Source organism: Gobius niger (assembly GCF_951799975.1).
Source record: "Gobius niger genome assembly, chromosome: 9".
Lineage (NCBI taxonomy): Eukaryota > Metazoa > Chordata > Actinopteri > Gobiiformes > Gobiidae > Gobius > Gobius niger.
This window is the reverse complement of record NC_136860.1, coordinates 3,397,704-3,425,340: the sequence shown is the minus strand read 5'-3', so window position 1 is coordinate 3,425,340 and position 27,637 is coordinate 3,397,704. Positions and strand designations below refer to the sequence as shown.

The window sequence follows — 27,637 nt, the reverse complement described above, 5'->3', positions numbered from 1 at the left end:
TCAGTATTCGGCCATGACGGTCTCCTCCACGGGGGCCAGGTACTGGTCACAGTTGGGGTCTCCTCGGACTCGGGGCGAGGCCGGGATCTGGTCTCCGGTCAGTGGGTTCACGCACCAGCACTCGCCTCGCTGACCGTGCAGGGACATGTTGCACTGCGGAGGAGGAGGAGGAGGAGGTGTGTTAGTCAAGTCTGAAACAGCCTTTAAGGGGCTTTTATTTATACCAGAACTATTGGTCACCGATACCTGAAAGATACCTATACTAGAATAAGAAAGATCTGCACATTTACAATCTCAGTGTCGGTCAAGAAATGTGTGAAAAATGGAGAATGATTTGGAAAAAAAATGGGGTAAAAATGGGATAAATTATGGCAAAAATTTGGCAAAATTGTGTAAAAAAAATATGGGGCAAAATTAGGGAAAATATTAGTAAAAAATTGGCAAAAATAAGAGGAAAAATTGAGAGAACAAGAAAAAATTGGAGGACTGGGACAAGCATTGGGCAAAAAAGTTAGAAATATGGGCTAAAAATATTTTATTTGAGCTGAAACAACCAAGTCAAAGATGTACAGTGTTTTTTCAGTACCTGCTTTCATTTTTTTTTGCACCTAAACTTTTTCCCGATACCAAACTGGTTTGGTTTAAGGGTACCAGCCCGACTGAGCATTGATATTTACGTTTTATCGTTTGAAATAGTAAAGTAATAGTTAGATTGGAATTGGACATAAAAGACGTCAGCAGGAGCAAAAAGTGGAGATATTGTCACAATGTGATGAAAAATACATTTTGAGAAAATGGCATTACATCCAAAACATGTACATGTCAACATTCAAGTCATATTAAATACGTGATCATGTGTAATTAGGTTCATTTTGCTATTTTCTGAATATGCACTGAAATTGTGAAATTGAGAATAGCATAACAGTTATACGCTGCCGTGTGCTGGGCCCTGGGCCGCATAGAGCGGGACAAGACCTGGTCAGGAGGGTCAGCTTTAGACTCTGTGGAGGAAGTGAGGGACAGGAGGGTGCTGGGTTGCAGGTTCTAGAATATGATGATGTCACCGGACCCAGCGGGGGGCAGGAGCCGGTTCATCCTATTAACAGCATTACACTTTCACAAGTCGTAGCTAAAAAGAAAATGGATGAAATAAAAATATATATATCATTAATATCAGTCACTGGGTCAATAGTCTCTCTGTACAAGACCAAAAATGTCCTCAAAAACAAAATATATATAATAGTACAGGCCTTTAGAACGCTGTGATGTCACCTGCAACCCAGCAATTAGCCAAGCTCACCTCCATCATGGACAACACCTCCCACCCCCTGCACGGGACTGTAGAGGAGCTGAGCAGCTCTTTCAGTGGAAGACTGAGACACCCTCAGGTCCTTCATCCCCACTGCTGTAAAGCAACATGTGCAATAACCCCTTTGCAGAATACATGCAATAATCCCTGTATTTACATCACTTATCTCACTTTATCAACCACTTGCACGATGATTGTATATAAGATACCACTATTTAGTATTTCATTGTTTTTTTGTGTGTTTTTTTTTTCACATTTCCTGCCTATTTGCACACCCTGAGCTGAATGTAACAAGTACATTGTTACAGTTCTCCATTGTGAGATCAATAAAAGCTATCTTATCTTAATAGAATAGAATAGAATGTGAATTTGATGTAAACAGTTTGTTTTCATGTTGTGGGTGCTTTGCTTCTGCTCAACCCTTTTTTGTTGTAGTGATTTGGATTGTATGTGGAGACTGATGCTTTGAATGTGAGCAACCCAAATAAAACATTTCATTCATCATCATTCATTCATTCATCATTCACATTCCAAATAAATCTATGGGGAATCAGTGACTCGGTGAATAATTAAACATGTTATTGTGAAGATTTGTTTTTTGTTGTTGTTGTTGTTTTTTAGGTGAAAGCCCAGATTGACCCAGAACCTGACGTGTCACAGGTTTTGGCGCAGTAGTTCCCCCTGAGCTGTGAGCTGAAGGCACGCGTTTTCTCCGTGGCAATGAGGACACGCTAATGTCCCTATCGATAACAACAGTCCACGCTGCCTCAGAGACACGCCCCAGAAAACACGCGCTGCTTTTGTCCTCCCCGCGAGTGTTTACCCCCCCTGCGCCTTCGCCCCATTGGCCCAAAAGGAGGGCCATGCTCTGGGTGGGGCCCCGAAACCGGCCAATCGCGTCGCCTTCCCGGGTCATACCCCCAAAATCACCACTTTTAGCATCACGTCACAGACAAAACAGAAAGGCATGCCAAGTCCGCCCCCCCCCCCCCCTTCCTCGCTCGCAACCCCCGCGGCGCGCCCATTCTGCTAATGCGAGGGGACACGGTCTACGCAAAGAACCCCCCCCCCCCCCCTTTTCCTCGGATGAGAAAGAACAAAAAAGTGACAGTTACAGTAATTACCGCGGGACAAACAGAGAACGGGACCAGTCCAGAACAGCAGAGTGTTTCGGGGAGGCTCCAGTCCCGGCCCCTGGGAAACCGAGCAGGGGCCCGGCCAGACAATGCGGCTCGTTTTCGGGGGAAGCGGTAATGAAATCTGGCCCGAGAGAAAGAAAGAAACTGTGGCGTGTTTTTCAAATTATCCAAATCGTCTTTTCTTGCTCAACTTGTTTGTTCCTCGCCACGTCTCGTTTGTAAAGAGGGAGGGAGGGAGGAGGGGAGGAGGAGGGAGGAGGGGTGGGGGGGGGAAGAAAGAAAATTGAAATTGGAGAGCCCCCCGAAACGGAAGCACGGTTTGTTCCTCGGGGGCCCGCAGACAAAAGTTTTCCCACAATGTCGGCCAAATTGTGTTGTTATTGCCTTGTAACCTTGAGGAAGAAGCTGTTGCATCACTCACGATGACAACATCTCTCCCCACGCTTTGTTTGGGGGAAACCAGAGAGCGAGGGGGGGGCTTTTCGGAGGCAGCGGGCACCGACGTGAGACTCACATGTGAAGGGTTCAGCTTTCCCACATCCCACACGCCGCCATCGGGCCGTCCCGTCGTCAGAGGCGTGACTGGAGGTTGTGTTTTGATGTCATGATGGCGCCCCCTTTGGAGATCTCACTCCAGCGCGGGGACTTTCACCGTTTGGGACGTTCCTGCTCATCCTGGAAGTCGTTCGCTCCCGTTTGATGACACGGTCTCGTCTCACATGCCACAAAAATAATCTGGGCCACAGTCTGCACCGAGTTACACAAATACTGGGAAAAATGAGGTTTTACACTTGTTCGTGCTAGCAATTTAGCCGGGTTTTTGGAGACAGCTCCTTTGTCTTGAACAGGGGTCCTCAAACTACGGCCCGCAGGCCAAATACGGCCCGCCAGACAATTAAATCCGGGCCCTGACTTGTAGAGCACAAGAGAGTCTCTAGCCCATTCCTGTGCGGAGTTAATAACCAGTATACTCATTCCAGCCACTAGGGGGCAACTTAAATAGATAAAAAAGAATTCCACAGGTGTCCAGCAGAGGGCACTGACATAAGGGATCAGGACTTAAACAACAGATTATAGCCACGTGGTAAATGAAGCTGATCCCCACAGAGTGTGGAGCGATTGAATAAATGACCACAGGCTTGTAAAGCACAAAACAAGTGTTATTTACTGAAGGTCGCATTACGCAATGATGTTTTATTTGAAAATAAAAATAAATGGAAAACCTGTGGTGTTTCAAATAAAAACAAAGTGTGACGACTTGATTACTACTTTTGCAAACCACTACAGCAAAACAAATCTATTGCTGCGTGCGAAATGAGCAGATCAGTAAGAGGTCCTCCGAATTGGGCTGTCAGTGAGGAAGGAGTTAGGAAAAGGAGCCTCGATGCTAACTATCATAGCCACTTTAGCATAGGGACCTCTGATGCTAACTCAACTGTGATTATAGGAGCTATGTGCCATCCCATAAGCCACTGCGCCAATCCCCCCCACCCCCCTCGGCCTCACCCTCAGTGATTCATGCGCAACCACTGTTGATTGACAGGAGCACATTTAATAATAAAAATAATTTAAAAAAAAATAAAAAAAGATTCTGCACAAGCCAAACTTTATAAAAGTGACAAAATCCATGTTGTCGTCCCCACAGCTCAGTCACATGTCAGTGTTAAAGAGCCGCCTCAGGAAACGGATTAAATGCTTTTGTTTTCATTTAGTAGAAACTTAAGCCACATGGATCATTTGCTGCTGTAGCTTTAAGAAACAGCTGTTGAAATAAAATAACACTAAAGGGAATTGTTTGGATCATTTGGATTTATTTTTCTCCTTAAATGTCTTTGTTTGGACACTATGTTGTTTTTGGACACTGTACACTAGGGGGCGACATGCACTTTTGTTTGGCCTGCACTCCACCAATGACTTTAAAGAAGAAGAAAAACAGCTGTTGGTGATGTCACTTCCCCTTCCCCTGGGTAGGACAGATGGATTGTGCAAAAGAGCTCTGAAGCTTCACTGACTGCACAGATCTAACAGTCGACCCCATGAAAGGTTAAGGATTAGTTTCTAGTGTTAGTGCTTAGAGGATATGATTTGATGGTTTTGGACGCAGCCTTTGCCTGGATCAAGTGTTGCTCTTGTGGATGTAGTCGTGTGGACGACTGTGCTGGCGACTAATCTCTACTTCACAATGAGGCCTTTTGCTCTGGCTCATACAATTCTATGTTAAAGCCAACCCAGCCCGGCCCCCATCACAGAAAAAGTTTGAGGAAGTAGAACAACTTTTTTTTGTCCTTTAGAATATTGTAAACTCAGAAATTTGGGGGAAAAAAACACTGTCCATCTAATCACAACAACTGTGACGGTCGAGCAGGTCGTCTCGTGATGGGAAGGTCATGGGTTTGAATCCCAGCTCCCGCAAATGCACACTGTCGTTGTCTCCTTGGGCAAGACACTTCGGGTGGCTGGTTCCTCACTGTAAAGCGCTTTGGGCCTGATAAAGGTAGAAACATAAGTTGAGTCTATTTACCGTTTATCTGTATCCATTTCAATGACGTTTCAGACGGGTTTTTAGCATTTTTGTGACAGTGACCCTGAAAAGTGCCAATAAACCGATATATCGGACTGATACTTGGGTATTTTACCACTAGTGCTAATAATAATAATAATAATAATAAGGAACTGGAAAAAGCTCAGTCAGAGCTTTTTACAGAGCTTGTACAGCTCAGATTGTATTTTATGTTGCAGACTTTTGCTTATAATTTCAGAACCATAAGAGGTCGAGTTTTGGACGAGCTTCCTCTGAAGAACCTATTAAAAAAAAAATCCTGAATAGATCACCCTCTGCCCCACCTATATCAGTCGACCTCTGCTATAAATTCAAACCAGTGAAGAATCGGGATACGACAAATATGTTAGAAAAGCTAACAATGATGTACAGGGCCTTTAAAGAGGCGAAAAGGTTTTAAGGAAAGTCCATTACAATTTTTTTTTATTGATGTATTCTATTTATTTATTTAAGATGGGGCAGTGCATATTAATTAACATGAGTCCTCAAGGTCCACATGTAAATATGCAGAGTTAATATTTTTCTGTCGTCCCAGGGCAGGTCGCTGTTCAAAGACAGGAAAGGCCACAGAACTAAAGACCATAGGCATGAAATGATTAGGGATTAAAACTGCCAACCCTCTGGTCATGTGACGACTACCATCTGAGCCACTGTCACCTAAAATATTTCTTATTTATTATCATTAATGCCTTTCTTTTTCAGCCCCACCTGTCATTTCTCCTGTCCACTCCTTACCTCACACGGACACTTCTGTTTTCTTGTACTAACTCAAACGTTTTCTCCCTTTTCATAATAAATGTTCATACCTGAATCACTATGTGTTAGATTTACATGAAAAAAGGTTCTGACTTCATTCATGTCTCCAATAGTTGCCCAGTTATATGTGATTATGATGAATATTAATTGTACAGCCCTGTGTTGTTCTTGTTCCGTCGCCCTCTGCTGGCGACAAACATGTTTTGCCTGCACAGAAAAGAGAGTTTAATACCTCGGGTGTTTTCAGTTATCTTTCAATCTCCCAGGTCAAATTCAAGTTCTGAGGAGCAAGACTTTTTAGGCCAAAGTGATGTTTTCTGTCCAAACAAAACGTAAGACACTGACGAGGACGTGTTTGGAAAAGAAGAACCGAAAATGCAAAAACAGCCTCTTGACCATTGACAGGACTTTTCCAGCACTACCTCACTCCTGTGGTCCCGGAGGCATAAACCTGTCGACATGTGCTTCCTCCTGCCTCCCGCGCTCGCGTCCCGGGGTTTTCTGTATTACTTATGTTTTTGTGAATCCGTGTAAGTCACGGTGAGTCTACAGGGGCAGACGGGATGATGCCGGACGGCTCCCAAGGGCCCGAAAACGATTCGAATCTGTCACAGGGAAGGGCCAGAGTGCAGGGTGACATTACAAATGATGTAAATGATCAAACTGTGGAAAACGCTCAGCGGGTTTGGAGCCAGTGACTGTGCTCAGATACAGTATGGCCGAAAGAGAGTTCAAGGGATATTTCAGGATTTTTGTCATAGGGCCTCATTCCCTAGTTATTCAGAGTGTTGCTGTTTTCTGGAGAAGTTTTTTGTTTGTAGTTCATGCAGTTCTTGTATTTGAAGAGTTTCGTGGTGCTAGGCTTGTGCAAGGCTAGCACATTTCTCTGTTATCAGCTAGCCTGCAATAAAAGCAGTCTGACCCGCTCCACAGTGCACCTGAGGCAAATCACTTATAACACCAGGCTAACCATATAAATGTCTGTGTCCATAGAATACTTCTTGGAATATAACTGACCTGCATCACATGAATAATCGCATTTTAAGGGACTATTTTCGAGCAGATCCCTCCGCCGCCGTGTAGCTTATACAACCACGAAGCTGATGCTGCTCAAATATAAGGCATTTTAAATGCAAAATGGTTAAAATGATTCTATGGACACAGACATTTATATGCTTAGTCTGGTGTTATAAGTGATTTGCCTCAGGTGCTCTGTGGAGCGGGTCAGACTGTTTTTAATGCAGGCTAGCTGATACCATAGAAATGAGCTAGCCTTGCACTAGCCTAGTGCCACGTAACTCTTCAAACATAAGAACTGTTTGAATTACAAAAAAAATATCTCTGGATAACGAGGAAGTGAGGCCCTATGTCAAAAATCCTGAAATATCCCTTCAAGTGTAAACATGACCTTGTTCAACCACTCCTGGCTGCAGCTCCACACATTAGAGATTCATAACTAACACTGGGAGGAGCTTGGAGTAGAGCCGCTGCTTCTACGTGGTCACCTCACTCGGGAGGTGTTCCAGGCATGTCCTCTGGGCAGGAGGCCCAGACCCAGGACACGCTGGAGGGACTGTGTCTCTGAGACCTGGTGTCACCTCGGGTTCAGAACAGCTGGAGGAGGTCTGTGCATCTCTGCCCAGACTTCTGCCTCCGAGATGCCTTCAGATCCAATGGGCAACTCATTTGTCGCAAACCTCAGGACATTTCACAAGCACATCACAGACAGTCAACAATGGTCCATAACAATCAAAATAGAGAACATCTCAAAAGGTCTATGTTACCCAATAAACACACCCACCAGTTCAGTGACAGAGAAACAACTAGTTTTCTGAAAAAGTTCATAAAAATGACGTCTCGAAGGCATGAGCGGACCTGGAGGCCGACCCAAGATGAATGCCTTCTTCTTTAGGGCCGGCTCCTTCCATAGAGACGGTAGGTCTTTGTTTAACTAAAGACTATGAAACAGCAGTAAAAGAATCAGCAGAGAATCCTCTTATTTACAGTAAAAGAGTTCAGTTTCCTTCAAAGAAACTTGTTGTCAATCCAAGAACCGAGATAAAGCTGAAGAAGATGGAGGGATTGATGGATGTTTCATGTACAACAGGCCAGGATGAAAGAGAGTGTGTTTGGGAGTGTGAGTGAGGACAACGGGTGGAAATTAGCACAAGGCTACAATGCGTGTACAAGGCGTCTTCTTTAACCTCTTTACCTTAACCCAGCACTTTTCCTCCAGGTCAACCTTACCCAAATCTAAAAGCTTCTTAAAAATGGCGACAAAAACAAGACATAAAAAAGGATGAAAACGAAGAAATGACGACAACGCATGGAAAATGTTCGATCAGTTTTGTGGGTCTTAGCTTTTAAATGAGGCGTTGCACAGACCTATAGGCTCCAATCGAGAAGCTTTTGGGTGTTTGTGTCCTTGGGCAAGACACTTCACCCTACCGGCCTCCAGTGTCTGAGTATGGTGTGTGAATGAGAGAGTGAGTGGGTGACTGGTTCCTTACTGTAAAGCGCTTTGGGCCTGATAAAGGTAGAAAAGTGCAGTATAGGTTGAGTTTATTTACCATTTAAAGCTGAACTGGAGAAAATGTGCTTGGTTAAGTTGGGGGTTAGGGGTTAACGTGCACTGTCCCGACCAAATAAATCAATAAATCAATAGACCCAGTGTTGGTTTGCATATTGTCGTTTAGTTATAGCCCCTCTTCCACCCTCAGTTTCAGTCAATGGCCCTTCTCACGTTGATGTCGTTTGGAGTGTGTACAGTGACACACTTCCAGATTTGCATCCATTACGCAAAATTCAGGGCATGTTTTGATTGTTTCAGCAGACAAAGAAATCATTTACGTTAGCAGGATAATTCAAAAATGGACCGAGATAAATACGAGTCGAGAGAACACTGATGTACCAGGGTTCTCCATATTGTCTCTTCGCGTCCGCCAACGATGCTACGTAGCTCTCCATCAAAGCTAGCACCGCCCTCCTGGCAGAGGCTGCAGCGCCACAGCATCCCCCGGTGGCCAGGGGGATGAACAGCGACAGCCAAATGAATGACTCATGAAGCGGACTATTAACCGAATCACATCATGTCCTCCCCGCCTGCGCCAAAACGCTGTAGTCAATTCTCCGTGACCCGCTCGCACAGGCTGCCATTAGCGCTGAGGCTAATCCGTGAATGTGTTTTGACAGTAATTTGAAGTTTCGTGTGGCGTTTAGGAGCGGAGGGGAGAGAGGAGTCCAACCTCTGAGGGATTTACGTCAGAAACAATCGAGTGTTCCCCGGACTTTCTGGCAGAATGAGAAACCGGGTCGTAACACGCTGTTCTAGACCTCTCATGTGTGTCTGAGACTTTTAGTCAAATCAGTGTGTCCTGAAAAGGTACGATGGATGAAAAGCGATCATCCACACACTATGCTTATCTCACAAACATAGAGCATGTTGTTTACTCTATTATAAGTGGAACTCAGTGGTCATGGCACTGCGGGGCTGCAGTGGATGTTCCCGTGTGGATGGACTGGACTGATTTGACACAATCTGATATCGTGAAATGCCACGTAGCGTCGTAGCCGTTGTAAAAATACCACAGATGTCCATAAAAACCAGTACATAAGGACGCTCTGATATCTGGCTGTATTAAAACAGTCCATGTGGATCAGCGGCGCTTGCAGACAGATTGGAGAGGTCACTGCGAGGCCGAGCAGAGAACTGGCTACAAGAGCTACATCAGAGAAGAAGGCTGCCACGTCGTCGACTATACCGGGTTTCAGGTTCAGCCTTTCTGCTTCTTTACTCTATGATCTACTTTTAAATTGTTAAAGAGGGGGTATTATGCTTTTTTCAATCACATAGCACCAGTCTATATCACACTACAATGATGACCAAACCTTCTGTTGGTCTGTAAATGCAGTAAATTAGAATAACTGCCTTGTATAAAATTGCTCTCTCAAAATGGCTGTAGCGAATGTCTTGAAATAGGCCTCTGTCTCTTTAAGAACCTCTGACCCTTTCCGACACGCCCCCTCCACACGCTGTCTGTGGCATCAGTGGGGAGGGGGCTCTGCTGAGGAGCAGTGGTTGGTTACTCGGCTGGTGACGAAAGCTCGGAGGCGTCTCCAGGAGGTGGGGGCGTTCCTAGGAGGACTCAGGCAAAGCTATCCCTAAAATGGCCGCCATCAGAGTTTTTACAGATTACTCAAAAATACGTGAATGTGCCAAGGCAACACTTCAGGCATGTTTTTAATGAGGGAATGACATAATAACATGATGTAAAGCTTGAAAAAGTCGAGCTTTTTCCCCCCCACAGCTGTAGCACAGTGGAGGCGTCACAAGAGACGAGGAAGGAGAAGGAGCTGACCAGTGCAGGACACCACAGGGAAACAGGGACAAACCGTTTCAGAGGATCAGAGACTGAAGACTCCACATGGTCTCCGATAGGGGTGTGGAGAAATATCGATCCGCCGATATATCGCGATTTTACGTCGCACGATTCTCGTATCAATATTTAAGCATCTATTTTGGGGGAAATATTCATTGCAGCGTCTCTCTTTGGTCCTGCACTTTTACTCCCGCCTGCTATAGATGGCAGCGCTCGAGTAACACTAGAATCTATAGTGAGATGGATGGATGGATGGATGGATGGATGGATGGATGGGTGGGTGGGTGGGTAGGTAGATAGATAGATAGATAGATAGATAGATAGATAGATAGATAGATAGATAGATAGATAGATAGATAGATAGATAGATAGATAGATAGATAGATAGATAGATAGATAGATAGATAGATAGATAGATAGATAGACAATTACACAATTACACAATAATCGTCCCTGCAGAGTCTCCGGGACTCTATGGAGACTTGCAAAAAGTCTCTGTGCAGTCTCCGCTGAAATCAAACCTGTTTGTTTTCACCAAGACAACCTGGAGACTCGCCTTATCTCCAGGTATCGGAGTCATTTCCGTGAGCAGCGGAAACTCGAGTCTCCAACTAGTCTCCAGGCCGGTGAGAAGGGCCTTTACATTCTTGCAACAACGTCTCCACTTTAGAAGCTCCTGCAGACTCCAAACTGTCCCGAAAACTGAAAACTGTACTGCAAGGAAACATTGCTATAGTCTTTCCCCCTCATTTTTTTGTATTTTTCAGTCATCTCCAGCAAAAGCTTTTTTTTCCCCCTTTCACCTGCAGCAGCGTCTCGCCTAAAACTTGCAGCCAATTATAGCCCCGGCTTATTTTCTTTAGCTGTCCATTTCAAAGAAGTTGACAGTAATTGCCTCTCCTGAAATCTATGACGTTGGTGAATATTTCTCAAATGAACAATCCCCGATGTTGCTGTTTCCCCGGTTGACCGGCGCTGAGCAGCTCTGATTTAACGCAGTGACAGCCAGAGATGGAACAGGTTATTAATGACGCTCACGCACTTCCATGTTTGGTGTTGCATTTGGCGCTTTTTAAATTTAGATTTAGTCCCAGAAGAAAACCTCAGTCAGGAGTTCGGATCATGTGAGGTGAAAGTCGAGTGATTCCCGCTACTGCAGTGGTGTCCATGGGCAAGGCACTGCACCCTCTGGGCCTCCACATGACGCTAATACATCCACACAATGACTCCACTTGGACGTTTGTCTTTGTTTTCTATTCTCGTGAGGAGGGCGACGTCTCACCTGTTTGATGTTGTACAGGCCCAAGGGGTCGCAGTTGGGGAACTTGAGCTCGGACAGGTTCTCCAGCGGTCCCCTGTGGTCCTCGGTGGTGATTTTGGAGATCTCCTCGAGGACTTTATCCAGCTCCATCTGACACGCGCTCTGGACAACGTCACACAGAAAGAGAAGGTCAGATGTCAGATGGTATTGCCTTTGCCTTTGTATGTGTGTTGTGGTGCGGTGGTGGTCAAACATTCCACCTCAAGTACCACCTCATAATATAGATGACCGTCCAAGTCCCTCCAGGCCACGAGCAAATCCAGACTGAACTGGGCCTAAAAAGGGTCTCAACAAAACCTTCATTGACCTAAATGATGCATTGTGTAACCCAGGGGTGGAACCAGTTTAATTTAAAATCTTTGATTAAAAGTTCAAATTTGCCACCTTTTCTCCTAGTCCTTGAATCCACCAAGTCACATGACTAGTCACCTGTCACTCCCAGCCAATCCCAGGTGCTAGGGGAAATAAACTGTTTCCTCCACTTCCTCCTAGTCAGTTTTGTGGGAGAGAAGCTGGGACAGCAGCTGTAACAGGTTGGTTCTCATCTAAACAATCAATTGTATCAAACTAAACAGACTTTGAACATCTGGATAAGAACTTTCAGAGTCAGTCCACCTGTGGTCCTGTGGATTTGGGGAATCTGACATGTCATCTGGGTGACTTTGGGAATGCATGGAATTGGTGAGTTAGATTGTTCAGTGTGTTTGGGTGTGCCGTGTGGTTTAGCATTAGCTGCTAGTGCTAATATGCTAACATTCTAATATGCTACCCATATAGTTTAGGCCTCAACTAAGGGCCACTGGTTTGTGCCCATTCCTGTGTTTGAAATGGTAATATTAGCTTTAGCATTAGCATTTTTTGGGTTGTTCTTGATTCGATTTTGAATTGGTTGATGTTGATTATGCTTTATGAAATGTAACCATGGTTATTGATTTGATATTAAGAATATTGTGATTTTACTATATTTTGAATTCTATGTACCGGCATTATATAATGTGTCTAATCTGGCCTTATGGTTTGGCTACAAGTTCTTATGGACCCTTGTTGATGGCGAGCTAAGAACCACTACAGAACCAGGAGCCTACAGAACCAGGAGCCTACAGAACCAGGAGCCTACAGAACCAGGAGCCGACAGAACCAGGAGCCTACAGAACCAGGAGCCTACAGAACCAGGAGCCGACAGAACCAGGAGCCGACAGAACCAGGAGCCGACAGAACCAGGAGCCGACAGAACCAGGAGCTGACAGAACCAGGAGCTGACAGAACCAGGAGCCGACAGAACCAGGAGCCTACAGAACCAGGAGCCTACAGAACCAGGAGCCGACAGAACCAGGAGCCGACAGAACCAGGAGCCGACAGAACCAGGAGCCTACAGAACCAGGAGCCGACAGAACCAGGAGCCGACAGAACCAGGAGCCGACAGAACCAGGAGCCGACAGAACCAGGAGCCGACAGAACCAGGAGCTGACAGAACCAGGAGCCGACAGATTCCCTAGTTCTTGTTAGACCTTTCTTGGAACCGTCCGGTAGGAGGCTGGTACAGCCTGCTCTCTCCCACACGAGCTACTCCGATTCCACCGTGCCAGACATTCTCATGACTCTACACATTCTGCGCTTTATTCACACCGAACTTGCAATACATTATCAGAACATTTCATGGTGCGAATTGGATTGCGCTACTTGGACACTCCGGACCGTTGCAGAATATCTTGGACATTTGAATTTATTTAGTTTTCTGTTTTGTTCCGTCACTGTAAATAGTTTTGGGTTTCGGTTGGTATTATGAACCAATGGTACCTATCACTCAAAACCTTACTGCCTGGGTTTAATTGCTGCCTTCGCCCTCCAGCTGTCGATCCTACCCTGATGATTTTGTTCCAGTAGTCAACCTGACATTTGATTTTATATCTATCACAGCAGAGATGAAAAGTCTCACAGAAATAATCTGACTGACACCAGGGTTTGAAGAGGACAGTGTTTTAGGTTGTGGCCGATACAAAGAAGAGCTTTTGGAACAGACTCGTTCTGTTTGTTTCCATCTGTTATTCATCAAGCCTCTGCAATATTACAATGATATCTATTATTAGCCTTTAATTTCGGTCTGTTCTGTGTCAGACACAGGCCATGTGGGGAAGCTGGCCACAGGTGGTCGAAATGGGCAGGCAGACTTGACAAACATATAACTCTTACCAAGCCAAATGTTTTTTTCCTGTGACCACAACAGTCAGCTTTTACACCTCTCCTCCTGGGAAAGGACCTCCCACCGGAAAGTACCATTAGCGTGATGGGTATGTTCCAAATATAAGTTTAGCCAGATTTTACATAAAATGAATAACTTGGGAGTCCAAAATGATAAGTGTTCAAATCAAATAAATAAAGACGACATACAAACCAAAAATCATACAAAAGAGGAAACTCAAAGCAAAGTTTAAATTAGTTTCCCCCCTGCCACATGGTTCAGCCTGAGATTTTAAAATGGCCGACAAAGACCACGCCTTCCCTTTGTTCCAACCATGTGGTGCAGGTAAGCTTGTATACTGAGTAAATAAATAAATAAAACGTTTTTAAACAACAATGCGACGTAATTATTAACTTAATAAATGAATCCGATGGTTATTGTTCGCTGATGGAAATTGCAAATGAAACAAACGAAGCAAAACGACCAAAATAAATAATGACACAAACCCACCTTCACCGTTTGTCATATTTCAACCAGTTGTAGAATTATGACATAAATTGTTGCTGTTTAGAAAGCGTGTTAATCAGAATGTAGGTTTAGGAAAGTTGTGATACGTTTAGACGATATGGTCCTCACACTTCTGTAAAGGTCCGGGGATAGACATCACTCAAATGTATGTTTCATGGATCCAAAACCGAATTAATGGATGACCAATAGTTCACCAATTGTTTATCCTCTTAAGCCCTGGGTTTTTATCATTTTAGTCTCAGATCTGGGATCTTGGTGTTTGTCACATTTGAGCCCCGCCCACTCTGAGTCTCTGTGATCTGATTGGCTTCAGAGTTACACTGTAGGTCAGACACCGTGAATCACAGCAACATGATGCTAAATGGTGAACTCTCTGTTTCCAGTAAAAAGGCTGCGGCCTCATTGCTCTTCCATCACAGACTGAGAAGTGAAGAAGGAAGTCATGGAGATTCTGCGTTGGACAGATGTTACAGAAGAAGCTCATGAGGTTCATTTCTTCAACAGTTACTATTCACCTTATTCCGCCCCGCCCACATTTGCCTCTTTTTGCTTTGTCTCTGCACTTCCGTTGTACAGACACTTCCTGTCGAGCGCGAAGCCCGTTCATTTAAACGGAGAACGAGGGAAAATAATCTCCGCTCAAATCTGATGTTTAGTCGATTGATTTGGGTAAAATGCCCAACGTTCATTTGCACCAACAAGTCAACTCTGCACCGTGTCTCAGTGCGGCCGAAAAACTGCTATTTTTTCGTGTAGTGACTGATTTTATGTGGACTTCTCCAGCCCCATGTTAACTGATAGGAGAAAAGGGGCGGGCACAATTCATGGCGGCGCCCACACGAGCCTCCGGAATAAGGTGAATAGTAACTCTTTTCTCCAAAGTAAAAGTAGATCTACCACAGTCCTGTCCACATCTGTCAGGGGTGGACCATGACAGATGTGGACAGGACTGTGACCCACATGACCCACCACGACTCAGAGGAACTGGGACACACATGACCTACAGCAGAAAATATATTTGGATATTTTTTTATATCACATGTTTTTTGTAATTGTAATAATTTCTCCTATATTAGTTGATTTACTGCATATTTGAGTTTCAGAATATGATACAAGTCTGAAGCTCTGTCTAAAGCAGAAGCTCCATGACTTCCTTCTTCACTTCTCAGTCTGTGACTGAAGAGCAATGAGGCCTTTTTACTAGAAACAAAGAGCTTACGGTATTTAGTGTCAGTGTCTAACCTAAAGTCTCTGAAGAAAGTCCTTGTGTCCAATGCGTCCAGCTGCCCGGACCAATTTTTTATTTAGTTTGGTCCCACAGGTGGGACCGTATGGCTGAAGAGGTTATTCAACAAAAAATGCAAGAATATCATGTTTTTTATCTAAAATTTTTAAAAAAAAAATTATTGTCAGAAATTCTCAAAATTCCCAGGCTTCCAGAAATGTATCCACCCCTTTGCAACCCTCGCTACAACCAAATATCAGAGCGTGTAAAGCAATGAATGAAGAAGTGGGTGCCCCGTCAGGAGCGGTGCCGTGCGAGGCCCCTCCTCCTCAGACTCCCTTCGCTTTCACATTAATGATCCTGTTTGTCTCGGCTGTACATGGGTCAGGACAGAAGCATATTTTCTTTGGTATTTGACCTCGGATGACCACCCACCGTGTCCCTCTCGGCCGCAGCTGCAGAGAGGAGCGACGGGCGGCAGCTGCGAGCGTGTCCCGCGCCAAAACCGAGAGGAGCAGGGACGCAACAACAGTACGCACTGACCTGAGCTTTGATTAAACCCCCGACTGCAGAGCGTAAACACTCACGGGGATCCCTCGCTGCTCATTAGCGCTGTTTTCACCTTCTGCCGGCACAAAGGCGGGGGCAGGAGGTGGCGTCGTTTCTATACGTTACGACTGGAACGCCGCATTCCTTTGGATTACTGTATGGAAGGACATTGGAACCGCGGGGGGGTCATAAGCACCTCTGTGGGGCCACGGGCGAGTTCAGTCCAGGATAAAAACTAATGAGGCGTACGTGAACTTAACATACGAGGGGAGGGCATGTCGTTTTCCACGGCACAAACGGGCCGTATGACGCGTGAACGGGCAAAACTGAATACCTGGTTAATAAAATGTGAGGCGATGCTTTAAATGTGAGTGATCGAAGTTAAGTCAAAGTCATTATTCCTAGAGATCGAATTTCACAAGTGAGATGAATCTGGTTAGAAAAATGACCCTCATGGTAAAGTAATAATATATAATAATAAAGGTTGTAATAAGATCTAATAATAACTGGTGCCAATACAGTGGCACTACAGTAAAAAAAATAGAAGCTATTAAAGAGTAATATCCAACAAATGCCCAGATACAAAAAATAAAGCTAGTAAGTTGCCGGTATGATAATTGGTAATGAGTGTGAATTTGGTGCCACCACAGTAAAATATGTAGAATGTATTGAAGATCATCCTTAAATTGTCATATTTGTGCATACATTTCAATCGAAGTGTCAGTTGTGGAGTTCTTCAATAAGTATTGTATCTGTTTTTAGGATCTCATGTGCAGCACTTTGGAAACATTTTTGTTGGTTAAATGTGCTATACAAATAAAGTGGATTGGATTTTTAATTTCTTCTGACCACCAAGATCTGCACTTCAAGCACTGAATGATCACTCTTGTGCACAATCGTGCAGCTTCATTCATTTATTCCACATTTGACACGGAAAGCCACAGTGAGAGAGATGCTCTTGCTCAGAAGCACGAGCTCTAACCATTGTGCCACTGTGCCGCTCACCACTGCACCTCTGGGCCGCCCAATGCCTGAAGCACCGCCTCTGGCTGTCATGCAGGGGGGAATCGAAACCAGGACCTTCTTGCTGTGAAGCACGAACACTAACCACTGTACCACCCTGCCACTCTCCGCTGTGCCGCCAAATGCTTGAAGTGCTGGCTTTCATCCGGGATTCATAGAGCTGTAGTTACATGCGTAACTTTCGTTCTCACACATAGTGTTGCAATTTGTTGACGGTCCCTAAGCATCCGTCACAGCGCCGGCTCTGTATGGGAAACCTTGTGTTTCATATCTGCTAAAATGCGTTGTAGTAATTACTCTTTGTGACTATGAGTAATACAGAAAAGTTTTCAATTTTCACAAAAGCTTGGTTTAGGAGCTCTTGACCTCGGAAATTCGGATCTGTGTAAATTACAACTCAAATTGCTTTATTACAGTCATGTTTGTCCCAGTTCCTCTGAGTCGTGGTGCAGCAGGACTGATGTGGACAGATGTTACAGAAGAAGCATGAGGGTCATTTCTTCAACAGTTGCTATAGTAACTATATTTTTCAAAGTAAAAGAAGATCTACCACAGTCCTGTCCACATCTGTCATGGTCCACCATGGCTCAGAAGGCCAAACCGCCTTTGCTCGGCCTGATCCCATCAGACCTGGAAGGGTCTGGTCGGTGCTTGGATAGGACACTGTTTGGGAAACACCAGGAAGCCTGGGTGAATGTAGTGAGAGAGTGAATGGTTGGAGGAGCCCATGACACAGACTGGTCGCCTCGCTTCCATCAGTCTACCCCAGGGCAGCTGTGGCTACAATATTAGCTTACTACTACTGAGTATGGCGTGAATGAATAATGACTTTGTCACGCTTTGAGAAACAACAAATTAATTTCCTCAATTTAATGAATCGGGGAATGTTTTCTCTTATTAATGTACATTTAAAAATACAAATGGGCTTTAATTTTACTTTCATTTTCACCACAAAAAACATCCACGTTGGATTAAAGGTGAAATTAAATGCAGTCTAGTGCTATGAGAATGGGTCATGTGGGGGTTTGTTCTGTTCATAAGTTGATCAAAGTCGATGGAAAGAAAGCTCCTTCAGACTGAACTCCTGACCTGTTCCTGGACCGTGGACGCTTGTTAGAAGAGGTCCATGGATCGCGTCGTGGTAAATGGGGCCATTTTTCATCTGTACGGGCGGCTGGGAAACATAACAGCTCAGCGGGGCCTCTCTGGTCCTTGGTATGTGCACATGAGTTCAAACTGGGACAAGATCTAACGGAGCGGCCCAAACTTAACATATGAGGTCACGCTACGGTGCATATATGTACAAATATAGAATACTGTGGATAAATAAATCTGTGCATGGTCTAAATATGGCCGGCAGTCAGAGTCTGGTTGTGAAGAATTAGCTTTGGCTGAACTCTCGACCCCGTTCCCAGCCTTTTATCACAGTGAACTTTGCGCTGTGTGCTAACGGCCGGACCACATGGCCGACATACGTGTTACAAACATGCAAACACGGAGCTGAATGTGCTCAGATCAGAGTGGCGTGTGCACCTGTGGGCCTCTGTTGGTGCGGTACTCGTCCACGTTGTTGTTCTTCATCTTGGTCTTGGTTTCCTTCAGGTGCTGCTTCAGAGCCGACTCCTGCCAGGTCCGAGTCTCCAGCACCGGTCGCCTGTTCACCGGGGTCTCCGTGCTGTGCACCTCTGGAACACATTCAAAAGCTTTTTCAAAAGGAATTCAAACTATCATGACCGACTGACTGTTTTCCACCTTCCTAACCAAGTCATAGGTTCAATTCCACAAGAGATGAGTGTATATTATGTGTTTTCTATTCACTTACAAAGTAGTATTATCTCCAAAGTAAAGTAGATCTACCACAGTCCTGTCCACATCTGTCATGGTCCACCATGACTCAGAAGAACTGGGACAAGTTACAAATTATTTCCTTTTACATTTTTCAAATTCTGCACCTCTGGAACACAATCAAAAGCTTTTTCAAGTTGAAATTCAAACTATTATGACCGACTGACTGTTTTACACCTTCCTAACCAAGTCATAGGTTCAATTCCACAAGAGATGAGTGCATTTTATGTGTTTTCTATTCACTACAGATCGAAGCAAGAGTCTAGTGATGAACTTTTCAATTTTGAAAACAAGAAATCGTCTCATTCTGACTGACTAGGCTTGAGAAGTCATATTGTCTTTGTTCTGACTTTTAAGGTTAAAGGCACTATACCTACTTCATTCAGGTATTGGAACAATTGTTTTGTCATCCTTAGTATACTGCAAAGTCAGACATGTTTGTGCATCTAGTTATAAAGCATTTGTATCAATATCCAGAACTCACAGGTCCGTTTTCAAGCATTTCTGTGACAGTGACCCTGAAAAGTGCCTATAAACCCGTCTCTGTCAAGCCACAGCTACATGGTAATTTAGTGGTAGCATTTAGTCATCTTTCATTTTTGTAAAAAGAAAAAAAATCAGGTATATGGCCCTTAATCTCTTACCTACCAGTTTAGGTTTAGAGTTAGCCATTATGCATAATACTCAAAGGGTATTGACAGGAGAGCCTATATGTCAGTGCGATACCTCATTTGAAAGCCAAGACCTTCAAGTTATATATGTGTGAGATCTGTGTGAGTGAAACACAACATGCATCATATTTGCAGATCCTAACCCTAACTCCTGACCCTAAACCTGGACCCCTGATCAGGAGGGACGGCAAGTAACAGTTAAGGTCGACCTTTTAGGAATATTTGTCCTCTGCATTTGACCTTTGCTCCTTTATGCTGCTGGGACAACCGTAAGGAGCAATGGTCAGGATCTGAAGAAGGTTAATGAGTTTCAGCTTCTTCCTGTGGCCTTTGTCAGAAGCATTAAGTGATGTGTCTAGGCTGCCAACATGGACTTCAGTCAGCAGGGACGCCTTTAGCCCCTTACTGACTGATGCCTTCTCCAGGACAGTCCCAGGTTTGATCTCAATGGCTTCACTGATCCAGTTGTTCCATTCAGTACAGATAACCGTGGCATTTGTCCAGTCCACTGTGTGGTTCAGTCAGACAGTAGGGGGCACTGGCACATCTATGTAAGCTGCCTATGACCACCATTACGTGACACTTCTGACAAAGGCCCCTTCCAAAACGAGCAGACTGGTAAACGGTCTGACGCCAAACCGGATGTGCGTCAGCGTCCGCCATGATAAGAAGCCTCCGAATTGGTCTGTCAGTGAGGAAGTAGTTAGGAAAAGCAGCCTCAATGCTATCTATCATAGCCACTTTAGCATATGGACCTCTGATGCTAACTCACCGGTGATTAGGAGCCATGTGCCATCCCATAAGCCACTGCGCCGCAAATTCATCCACCCCCGTCGCCCTCACCCTCGAGTGATTCATGCACAACCACTGTTGATTGACAGGCGCACATTTGATTAAAAAAAATATGGAAGATTCTGCACAAGCCAAACTTTATGAAGGTGACAAAATACATGTCGTCACCACAGCTCAGTCACATGTCAGTGTTGAAGCGCTGCCTCAGGAAACGGATTAAATTAAGGCAGTTTGTGCTTTCGCGTTAATTTAGTAGCCACATGGATCATTTGCTACTGTAGCTTTATGAAACAGCTGTTTAGATAAAATAACACTAAAGGGAAATGTGAAGGATCATCTGGATTTTCTTTATCTCCATAAATGTCTTTATTTGGACATTATGTTGTTGCATATGCAATACAGTAGGTGGCGGCATGCACATTTGTTTGCCTGCAGTCTGCCAATAACCTTAAAGAAGAAGAACAGCAGATAAACGAACCTTCTGTCCACAACGCTAAAACCATACAGACGACGGCTTAAAGGAACAGGCCACCGTTTTTTCCATACTAAGATATGTTCTTACCTGAGCTTAGACGAGTTGGGGCGTACCTGTCTGGTCTTTGTGTGTGCCTTCAGTCTTGCAAAAAGACCAAAGATATTGTTAGCATTTGGCCTATTCCAATGTATTCCTATAGCTCCAAACGGGGGTGAAGTTGGAAGCTACCACGCTCTTCCACGGGCACAAAGACCAGACAGGTACGTATCAACTCGTCTAAGCTCAGGTAAGAACATATCTCAGTGTGGAAAAGACGGTGACCTGTCCCTTTAAGAACTTTTGGTTTACGCTGGTTGAGTCCAGTTTGGCTGAGATCTTACACGAACTTGAGAGTTGGATTGTATTGTAAAAAAACAATACAATTTAACATTTGAAGCTCAGTCCAAAGGTCCTGGAGAGTTTCTGTACACGGGCACATTCCTCCTGACACAAACTTTGCATTCTGTTTTTCTGCACCTACAGAATAATGTCTGTTTAATGACAAGACGGAATGAAAGGAAACCGGTCTTTTTTTACAGCCCTCTCTAATCCCCTGACTGAAGTGCGCCGGCCGTGTCCCGGGGGCTTCCTGTCCGCGGCTCGCTCTCTACAATAGTGTGATTACAATGAAGTGGATACCGCGAGTCATCATCCGGGCCGGTAACGCATCTGTTTCTGAGAGTGAGACATAAAACTCCCAGTGTCATGTGGTTTTTCAGGTAAATTACACGTGTTCTGGCAGCGCAGCCGGGGGAGCGGACAGGAAAAGTGTGAATAAAGACTTAATTAGAGACCAGGGGGAGAGAGGGATTTAGCGGCGCAAGAATGTTGCTGTGTCAGGATTCCTCTTACTGTATCTGACACGATAATACAGTTTGAGGCTGTAAAATCTTATTCAGGCTGCGTTTGGGCCGGAGATGGACAACATATGGAGCGTCGGTCCTTTAAAAAGTAATATGAGCAATTGTATAACAAATCAACTTAAAATAACACAAGACCTGTACACATCAACTTGTCTATGCTCAGGTAAGAACACGTCTCAGTATGGTCTGTAACTTTTAATATAGAAGCTGCAGTTACACATATGACCTGAGGTGGCAGTAGTGAGTATAAAATGGCAAACTTGCATCTTGCCCCTTTAATACACTCCTGTTGTCTACCGGAACAATAATGGAAAGCTGCAGACCCGGAGCCGTGACAGATCTACCGTGAAAAGCGAATCCACCGTGATACTGCGCCCTCTGCTGGTAAAGACGGATATACGACGGTATTTATTTCATGTTTTACAATGTGTTGGCATGTAGCTTAGTTTAGGCTACATGTACTATTATTTGGGATAATTTATGAAATTAAATTAAAGTATGTTTTACTCCTTTCATTGTATTTTGTAGGACAGTGCCTTAATTTGGTCATTTGTTCAACAAGGGAAAGAGACAATATTTTGGAACAAAATCACATTTTTTCTGTGGTAACGGCCATTGCTGTAATCAGTAAAGAAAAGTAGAGAAATCATTGGGTTCATAATGTTAGCTTGCAGATGCAATAACAAAGTAAAAAATAACATTTGTACCGTCAGGGTCTTCCCTGTTTCCTAAATTCAGCAGCATCTTTCTGTCAACTTCACTAAAACAAAAGATCAACACTGATGTCAAAAATACAACAATGTACCATTACTAATGGTGCCATAACTTTTTTTTAAAAATTATATGTGTCCTTTATTTATCCAGGATAAAACTCGTTGAGATTAAAAATCTCAAGAGTGTCCAGGCCAAAATTCTTTAAAATTAAAATATGCAATAATTTGCCACAAAAAAGTCCCCGTAATACATAATTATGAATAAATTATATATTTACTTTACAGCCTGCAATTGCCTTTTTTGGGTAGCATGTAATTGGGATTATTTATTGTTTTTACTCATTTCCAACTAGCATAAACGCTATCTTAAGCAGAAAATAAATGTGTCATCTTATCTTTATCAAACAACAGAAGCATCTACGATTTCAAAAATGGTTCACAAGAAATCCAAAAATTATAACACGGTTAAAGTCTCACGTCCGTTGAGTTGATCAAATCAATCTTCCCAAGACCTAATACCGTCGTATATCCGTCTTTACCAGGAGAGGGCGCACTATCACGGTGGATTCGCTTCACGGTATTTCTGGCTTTCTGGCTCCGGGTCTGCAGCTTTCCCCTACTCTACCAGAGATGTAGCAGCATAGGACCCAAAAAAAGGTATTTCCAGTTGTTTGGAGAAGGGTCTGATGCGGCCGATGGAGGAGCTGATCAGTGGAGCTCCACTTTTCCACAGGAAGTGACGTCACCTCGACAGGACAAGGCTTAAACTAATCCAAACTAACCCGAATCCTAACCTTAACGACAGCAGAGTTTACTAAAGGCGTTTTATTGAGGTTAAATTAAATACTTGTAATGAGGAAAAAAAGTGGAGGTGATGTCATTTCCTGTGGAGAACCAGAGCTCCTTTGATCATGTGACTCTCCATCGGCTGCATTTAAACCCTCTCGGTTGTTCCTGAAGTGGACGGACAGTGTTTTTTTTAAAATGATCACTATGGCTTCCATGGACATTGCTATTTGCCGCTTGAAGCCTGATGTAAAGTGGGGGCGGAACCTGGTGGGAAACGGAAGTTCCGAGTTCCTTTTTAAAGGATCTGTATCATGCTATTGTAGCCACTCCAAAGTAAACTATAGGTATTTATATGATATATTGTACCTCTACCACATGGAGCACTCATTTTTGTTTTCTGGAGGTATTTGTCAAACCCGGAAGACACAACGCTTTGATTCAGTTAACTCCGCCCCCTCTCTCCGCACATACAAAAAAAAAAAACACTCTGGGGGTGTTTTTGATAAGGAAATAGCAAAACAACATGGTTAAAGCTGATATAGGACCTATAAGTCATTATTCGGCACAGGCAGTCATTCTTACATCCATGCGGTTTAGAAAGTACAACCATATTAGTCCAGTGCTCAGGTCCCTGCATTGACTTCCTGTCACTCACACGATACATTTTAAAATAGCTTTACTTGCGTTCAAGACGGTGGCGCTGCAGTTAGCACCTGAGAAGCTCCTGCCTTTCTGTGTGGAGTTTGCATGTTCTCCCCATGTCTGTGTAGGTTTCCGCTGAGCACTCCGGTTTCCCCTACCACTTAAAACATGTGCAATGGGTGCTTGCTCCAGCCATGTGATTAGCCTGGCTCCACATCTGGAGATGGGTCCCTGGGGCTGCACTGAAGGGTCCCGGGGACACCTCGACATGTTAGAGCTTTATGAACCATCTCAGTCTCTGAGAAGGTCAGGATCCCAGAGTCAGGACTAAACAGAGCGATGCTGCGTTTCAGTTTTATGCGTCTACAATCTGGAACAGCCAATCAGAAGAGTGAGACGGGCCCTAAGACTAACAATGTTTCAATCACGGCTGTAAACGGTGCTTTTTGGCTGACCGTACACTAACGCTCTGGAGGCCTCATCTGCAAGTGCTTCTGAGGACCCACAGCCGGGCCCCGAACCCCGGTTTAGGAACCACTGCTGTAGTTGATCCCGCCCAGTGAAGCTGTTTCCTCTCTGTGCTCGACCAGACCTTACGCCTGCAGCCTGTTCTCTGTAAATGAGTTACTCCAGCTCTGGCTCTAACCCTGGAGCGAACACACAGGTTTGATGTTTCAGCTCCTCACGTGAGCCGCGATCGCCATAGAAACTGCCTCCGGTCATGAATGTCCTGTTCAGGAGGTAATGTCGTTTTCAAGGTGCAACTGCGGCGGTTTTCAAACAATCAGTAACCGATAAGAGTTCAATAAAGCTATGATGTTTTTGAACCGTCGCACAGTGGAGACGCGTGCAGGCTCATTTTACAACCCCGACGTCATGTGACACCTAAAGACCGTGAAACATGTACTGTACATGTACACGGGGTTCACTTCATGATGAACGGAAAAAGCTTAGCCAGAGATCGAGAGGCGAGGAAAGCATTTCCTGGACACGTAGAGCGAAGAACAGCCAAGAGTGGTTTCAAACACAGCTCCAGGCCTGTGTTTGATGAGAGAACAACATGGAAACTTGGTCAGACGCTCGAAAAAGTCAATATGTATATTTTCCGCCATTAAGTCAGGGGTAATGTATAGAACGTTGGTCATTATCGGGAAAATAAGTGGTGAATGGTGGTGAATCTCAACAAGAGTGTCCGGGATCTGTTCATGTCAAAGAGACTGAAGAGTACATTGACTTTTTATGAATCCAGCCAGAAAACTCCTGTTCTCCAGGACCGGATCACTGACAGGCTCACTTATTGGTTATTCACTTATTATTATTTTTTTATTGGCCCTTTGAAAGATGTATAGGTGAAATAAATGTTTACATGAGGTCAATAACGCTTTCATACCTGTACTATTATCAATGACCCAGTTGAGCACGGCCATGTAAACAAACCCGTATATGACCCCTGGGTTACTCCTTTTCTAACCCCAAGAGTCATTTCTACTGTATCGGAATATTCCAAAGGAAAATCCATGTCATTATCGGGAAAATAAGCACCGACAGGGTGAACCGGACGCGAAGCAGAGCGGTCTCGTATCGCCCTGAAGGTATTTCTTTTCCCGATAATGACCAGCGTTCTATACATTATCCCACTTATTATACGGCCGTTTGCCAACTGAACACACAACATAAGCTTCATACGCTTTTTCTGAAGGCCCAAAGGTTTATTTAAGGATTTCCACGGCAAATAGTTCCCAAACGTTTGCGCATTGTTTGGCAACGTTTGATTCTAGGCAGTGTGGCTAGGCTAGTAGCAGCAAGGCTAGCTACTTAGTTGAAGGTGGAGGAATGGTGGTGGATCTCTGGGTAAGTCGGACTCCGGTTAACTTCACAAGCGATTCCTCCGACTCGTCCTGCAGGGACGGGGACAGAGACAGTGTCCTCTCATACTTCGTGCAGAGTGAAATGAAAGACCTGTGTTACAAGCACCAACTCCGTTGCTAATGGCAGCGGTCATTCTTTTTTTCAGAGCTCCTCTATCAGAAAATAATGACCGGTAGAACGTTGGAAAATTCCATTCAAGTCAATGGAGCTTCTACTTGCATCGTGAAGAGCCGGATAATAAAAAGTGATCAGGTGCAGTGCAGTTAGAACTGAATGTAAATGGGCATTCGGGACATTTTGTATGTTGATTTGGGTACTTGGCTTCAGGGGATTCCCATTTAAAGGAATAGGCCACCGTTTTTACATACTGAGATATGCTCTTACCTCACTTTAGCCGAGTTAATATATCCCCGTCTGGTCTTTGTCCGTGCGCTCTGCCAGGCAAACGGAGCACATACGCAGCCTCTCCCACATGTTACATAGCTCCAAAAAAGCTCACGATAGAAGCTCCTAAAGGTTATTGACGGAAGTGAGCGGGGAAGTCTTTAGGAGTTACTGCGCAGACGTTTTGCTCCTCGTATCATTACGCCTCACAATATAGTCCCCCTTTTTATTTGCTTATAAAATCGACATGCTACATTTCTGTGTAAATATACTTCGCTTGAAAACACTTCACGTAACTTTATTTAAATAGGGAACACGTGGAAGAGCTTCGTAGCTTCTATCGTGAGCTTTTTTGGAGCTATGTGACATGTGGGAGAGGCTGCGTATGTGCTCCGTTTGCCTGGCAGAGCGCACGGACAAAGACCAGACGGGGATATATTAACTCGACTAAGGTTAGGTAAGAACATATCTCAGTATGTAAAAACGGTGGCCTATTCCTTTAACAAGATCAATATAAACTATATGTACAGCACCAGTCAAAAGTATTAGGGAAAAAATGTGTATGTATTGTTTTTTAACTTTTTTTCCAAGACTATAGATTCTCAATGATGGCGATGAACACGTGAAAGTTGAAATACATTCTTCCAAATAGCAGTCTCTTGCTTTGATTAATGCTGTGCACTTTTTACATGTTCATATTTAGCTTCACGATGTCATCACCAGATGAAGAGAGAGAAAAGGCAAAAAAAAATTATAATAATCGAGGAGAACATTAAATTAATCAGAAATACAGTCCAGACACACATAGCTGTGCAGAGGCTCCATGTTCTAATGGCACATTGTGTCAGAGGAATTGATGATTAGAGAAAACCTCCTGAAATGATGCTGAAAACTGTTGTGTTGATTAGAGAAACTATAAGTTAGAACTGGCCTGGATGACCCCAAACTTTGGAACGGTTTTAGAGTTATTTCACCTTTTTACATTTCCAATCCCATGTGTTCATTCATAGTGTAATGTCTTCAATGAGAATCACACATTGTAAATAATGTTGGAAAAAAAAAGAAAAGCCAAAACATAAAAAGTGTTTCTACACCTTTGACCAGCACTGAGTATTTATTACCTACACTTTTTGTAAATATATGAAGATGAAAACAAAGCTAATGCCCCTGGACACTGTCCATCAGAATAATGTCCATTCACTCAAACAAACAAAAACAGCCCTGAGGTCGCGGTCACTCACCGTTAGTGGCCTCCGGGTTACCGCTGACCTCCACCCTGGGCCCGCAGCGCCCCAGCCCCAGGAGCAGCTCCTGCAGGGGGAAGGCGGCCCCGGGGGTGGGGTAACAGCGGAGCCCCGTGGAGCAGCGCGGCGTGTAGACCCCACAGAACTGCCCCTCCGTCCGGGCGCACACGGGGCAGCACCCGCAGCCCGGCTCCCTCACGATCTCCCCGCACAGGCCGGGCACCTCGGGGCACTGGGCCAGCAGCTGGGCTGTGCAGCCGGGGCAGCGGAACACCAGGTCCCCCAGAGGCCGAGCGGGAGAGGGGCCGAGGATCAGCAGCAGGCAGCACAGTCGGAGGAGCAT

At 44.5% G+C, this 27,637-nt stretch overlaps 1 protein-coding gene across 1 annotated transcript; it reads right to left on the bottom strand.

The window, feature by feature from the left end:
* LOC306967797 (insulin-like growth factor-binding protein 2-A) lies at window positions 1-27,637 on the bottom strand (the record flags this gene model as incomplete). The annotated part of the gene is made up of 4 exons (XM_079562986.1): window positions 1-153; window positions 11,426-11,566; window positions 18,502-18,653; window positions 27,292-27,637. 4 exons carry the CDS (start codon window positions 27,635-27,637, stop codon window positions 1-3), a joined length of 792 nt encoding a protein of 263 aa, XP_079419112.1.